This window comes from Hyaena hyaena, unplaced genomic scaffold (genome assembly GCF_003009895.1).
Source record: "Hyaena hyaena isolate Hyena2069 unplaced genomic scaffold, ASM300989v1 scaffold_783, whole genome shotgun sequence".
NCBI classification, from domain to species: Eukaryota; Metazoa; Chordata; class Mammalia; order Carnivora; family Hyaenidae; genus Hyaena; species Hyaena hyaena.
This window is the reverse complement of record NW_024081416.1, coordinates 645,286-649,459: the sequence shown is the minus strand read 5'-3', so window position 1 is coordinate 649,459 and position 4,174 is coordinate 645,286. Positions and strand designations below refer to the sequence as shown.

The 4,174-nt window shown below is 58.6% G+C and overlaps 1 protein-coding gene across 1 annotated transcript in view; it reads left to right on the top strand.

Annotated features, from left to right (window-relative positions):
• Positions 1–1,447, top strand: part of CUNH1orf189 (chromosome unknown C1orf189 homolog) — a 6,305-nt gene extending 4,858 nt beyond the window's left edge. The window contains exons 3-4 of the mRNA XM_039218944.1: positions 571–700; positions 1,220–1,447. Coding sequence (XP_039074875.1) covers positions 571–700; positions 1,220–1,321 — 232 coding nt within the window. The 3' untranslated portion in view covers positions 1,322–1,447. The remainder of the gene's footprint in view (positions 1–570; positions 701–1,219) is intronic.
• Positions 1,448–4,174: the final 2,727 nt, after the last annotated feature.

The following is a 4,174-nucleotide window of genomic DNA, read 5'->3' as shown; positions in this document are numbered from 1 at the left end:
AAATAAATAAAAACTGGGGCGCCTGGGTGGCTCAGTCGGTTAAGCGTCTGACTTCAGCTCAGGTCATGATCTCGCGGTTTGTGGGTTTGAGCCCCGCATCGGGCTCTGTGCTGACAGCTCAGAACCTGGAGCCTTTTTCAGATTCTGTGTCTCCCTCTCTGCCCCTCCCCCGCTCATGTTCTGTCTCTCTCTGTCTCAAGAATAAATTAAATAAAAACTATTAAAAAAACCTTAACAAATAATTCCAGAATGGGTCTGGCCTAGGCTGAGAATCATGGTATAATACAAGGGATTAATTTTTACACTGGGTTTTGATACCCAGGTCTGCCATTAAGTGACCATAGGCAAGTCACCTGAACTGTGTTTCTGTGTGTACAATGCAAAGATTAGCATCTCTGACACACGGTTGTGATGATTAAGTGGCCTGTGTATTCAGTGCATACAAGGTCCTCAGTTCTAGTCACCCCTCAAGGAGTTCGCTGTCCTCTGACGTGGCACAGTTCTGGGGACGCGCCGCGGGTCTGCCCTCCTAACTGACCCATTCAGCGCCTTCCTCCGAACCCGGGGCAGGTGGCGGAACTCGCACACCCACTGTCTGTGGCAGACGACACTGGACCAGAGGAGGAACCTGTATGCTACCCTGAGGATGCAGGACGCCATGGGCCGGGAGCTGGCCCTGGCCCGTAAGCAGCTGCTGGTGGTGAGTTCTAGCGAGGGTGGCCTGAAGCCTCACTCTCAGTGCCCTACGGTCCGCCGGGTCCCCAGCCCGCCCTGTCTGCCGCTGAAGCTTTGAGCATTACACCAGGGCAGTAATGTGTTCCGTTAAGTGGCTCTTTGCCTCCAGCTGCAGGTGACACATCGTCAAGTCCCGGGGCGCGGACTGGTCCTTGCTCCCCTCATCTCCATGTCCACCACCTGCGTCTCAGAGCCCCTCCCCCCGGGAGTACCCAAGTGCCAGCATGTCACCATCTCTGTATCCTGGTGCCTGGCAGAGGTCATGGTTCATGGTGTTCTTAGCAAATATTTGCTGAACGTAGGGCTTCGTCCACGGAGAAAGAACTGGGTAGGTTCCCATCCGGTGCGCACCCTCGATGCTGCCGCCTAGCTCTGGGTCACAGCTAAGTCCAAACCCAGAGGACGCGCGCTGGACCGCTGTGCAGGGAGAATGGGAGAGGGGGCGAGCAGCAAGCCTGACGCCACGTTCTGCCCTCCCCGCCAGGTCCGTCGGGCGGCCCTGTGCCAGCTGTTCGAGGCGGAGCTTCGGCAGTACGAGCGGGAGCTGAATCAGACGGGCAGAGCTTTCTACGTGGAGAGGCTCTGATGGCATCCGAAACAGAGCTGCCTCGTAACGGCTCGTTCTGCGGCCCTAAGTCTTGATTTGTTTCAGAGTGTTTATTTATAGCCATGATCTTGAAACAGCTTCCTGGGTATTGCTCACCGCCTCTCCGATCTCACTTCCTCTCGTCTTTTCTGTCTTCCTGGACAAAGAGCTCTGTGTTGGCTGCTCCCCGCGGGTGCTGTGGCGCTCGGCCGGCAGGAGGCCTGGGGTTCCAGTGATGAGGCCTGGGACGGGTCTCTTTCCTCCGGACCTGAACTCCCACCTCTGCAGATTGACAGGGCTCCAGACCCCAGTGCCTTGGGTGAGGCCGCTGTAAGGAAGTAAGGAGTAGTGGTTTATGTGAAGCTGCCGGGAGCACGTTCGCTCTAACGGCCTTCAGCTTCTCATGAATTCTCAAAGGTACTGGTTGGTCACATGCATCGCAGGCCACAGAGAACCTTACTTATGAAGATCTACTTTACATAAAATGACATCACAAGCCACAGAGACCCCGGTAGAGCAGCCGGTAACAGGTGCGGGGCCGCTGTCACCGCCAGACCAGGACAACTTGCCTGTCCCTTGCTGTCAGCATCTTCGCTGGCCATTGTCCCTTCCACGCTGATCTCGTCCTGCCCTCTGCTGCGTTAGCTGTGCCTCCCTCCTGCCGCCCCCAGTCTGGCTCCCTCCCTCAGTGCACGTTTCTCATCTGTGACGCCAGAGCCCACCCCCGCCCATTCTCCCTGCACACCCCACCGACGGGCACGGAGGGGCAGCAGGTATAGAGAAGGGTATGGGCTTTGGAGTCAGGTGTGGGTTCTAAGTCTGCTTCCTCTCAATTGTCACCTTGTCTAAATTACTTCTCTGAGCCTCAGTTTCCTCTTCTGAAAATGGGGACAACATCCCCATTTCCCCATCTCCTAGGATCCTTATGAGGATTAAATAAAATTTTGTAGAGCGCAAGCCTAGTGCTTGGCACACAGCAGGTACCCTCCCTTTCCCCTCTCAGGTTTCCCCTTGACCCAGGCCACTCACAGGCCCCTCACCACCCCCGGGCACCTCCTATGCACCCGAGATGCCACTCCTCCGCATGCCTGTGTCTCTGCCGCGTGCACCCGTTCGTCCTCGCCCCCAGCGGCCCAGCTTCCCGAGCATCTGTAGTCAGTGACTCGTGACTTCCTATAGCCAACAATGGGTCTCACGGGCTGGGAGACAGGCGTGGCCAGGGAAGGAAAGCGAGGTGACACGTTACGAGGGACAGAAGCAGGCGCATGCAGCCTGGACTTGACCAGCAGCCCAAGGCTGGGTCTCCGTTCCTGCGGGGGTCACCTCCCCCCCAGCCCCTGCCTGCCCCTCATCTGCCCGCAGCTGCCTCCCAGCCGCCCCTGCTGCGGACGGTGTCCAGGAGGACCTGGCCCCAGCACGCAGCACATCTGGGCGTGAATCCCGCCTCTGTCATTTACCGCCTGCATGGCTTTGGGCGAGTTGCCTTAACTTTCTGGGTCACAACTCCTTGTTTGTAAACGAGATAATACCTACCTTCCTGGGTTGCTGTGGGGATGAAATAAAGCACTTTGCAGAGACGTGGCACATAATGTCTGATAAATGGTAAGCCATAACGTCTTCCTGCCCCCGAGAGCTGCTTTCCCTTCATACTTCCTCTCCGTTACCTGGCTGCCCCCACCCCCTCTCCTGCAGCAGCCCCTTTACACCCCCCCCTTCCTCTGTTTACTGGGACTCACACAACACCCCCACCCCCTCTGCCTTGGTCCCTGACCTTGGCCTCTCTCCCCAGGGCTTGTCAGAGCCAGGCTGGCCCGGTATTGGCAGGCTGTGCCCCTGCCCTCCGAGCCTGTCTCCTGTGATCCCCTCTGCCTCCCTGTCTGCTCTCATCACATCAGCTGTTTCACCCGGTCATACCCCCCCCCCCAACCCTTTTTTCTTCTAGGGCTGGTGCCCTACTCGCCGCCTCCGGCTCAGGGGGTGCGGCCTGGTTTGAGACGGCCACACAGGAGGCACTCTGGCTTTGATGGGAGGCTGCCTGAGGTCTGCCTGGTGACGCCCCGAAGTCAGAGCCGCCTTCTGAGAGAGCTGCCCCTCTTCTACATGAGTGTTCCCCAAACACAAGTGCTTTCAGTTCCTGTCGTTTCCTAGCCTCTGGTTCACCAGGACAGCCGAGGTTCCCAGAGAAGGGAACCAAACGTGGGGGTAAGGGTAAGACAGATGGTCACGAGAGCGAAAATTACACACACGCCCCCAGGAAGAGCCATGAGTAGCAAGGACGCAAGACACCACCACAGGGTTACTGTGGGGCTGGGGCGCCCTCTCGCCTCCTGCCCCTGGAGGGCCCGAGGCGCACAGTGGGAATCGACTGGGGCTTTGGACAAGCTATTGATCTAGATCAAGGGCACTGCGGAGTTGGTGTATGCGTTGGGGGCAGGGGTGGGGGTGGGAATCCAGACTAACGGGAACAAGGACACACACAGAACAGGCCTGGGGCTGAAGCAGAGCACCCCCTGCCCCTGCACCGCCACCCAAGCCCCCCACCCGCCCGCTGCAGCTATAACTTGGGCTCTGCCCTGCCCCGGCGCTGAGAGGCTTATGCCTGCCACAGCGCACTCGACAGACCTGATCGTCTTGGGAAGAAAAGCCCCCAGAGGGGAACCGGGCTGGACCCCTGGGAGGGGAGGCCTCAGAGAAGAGCACTCAGGACTGTGGGCTGCTTCCTGGCAGAGGGGCACTGCCCTTCATCTCCTAAAGTCTTCGTCTCAATTCTGCCAGGCAGGGAAGACCACAAATCTCTGGAGCCCAGGCTGGAGCCCGCCAGGGGCACGGGTCACTCGTCCCTTCCGGACACCC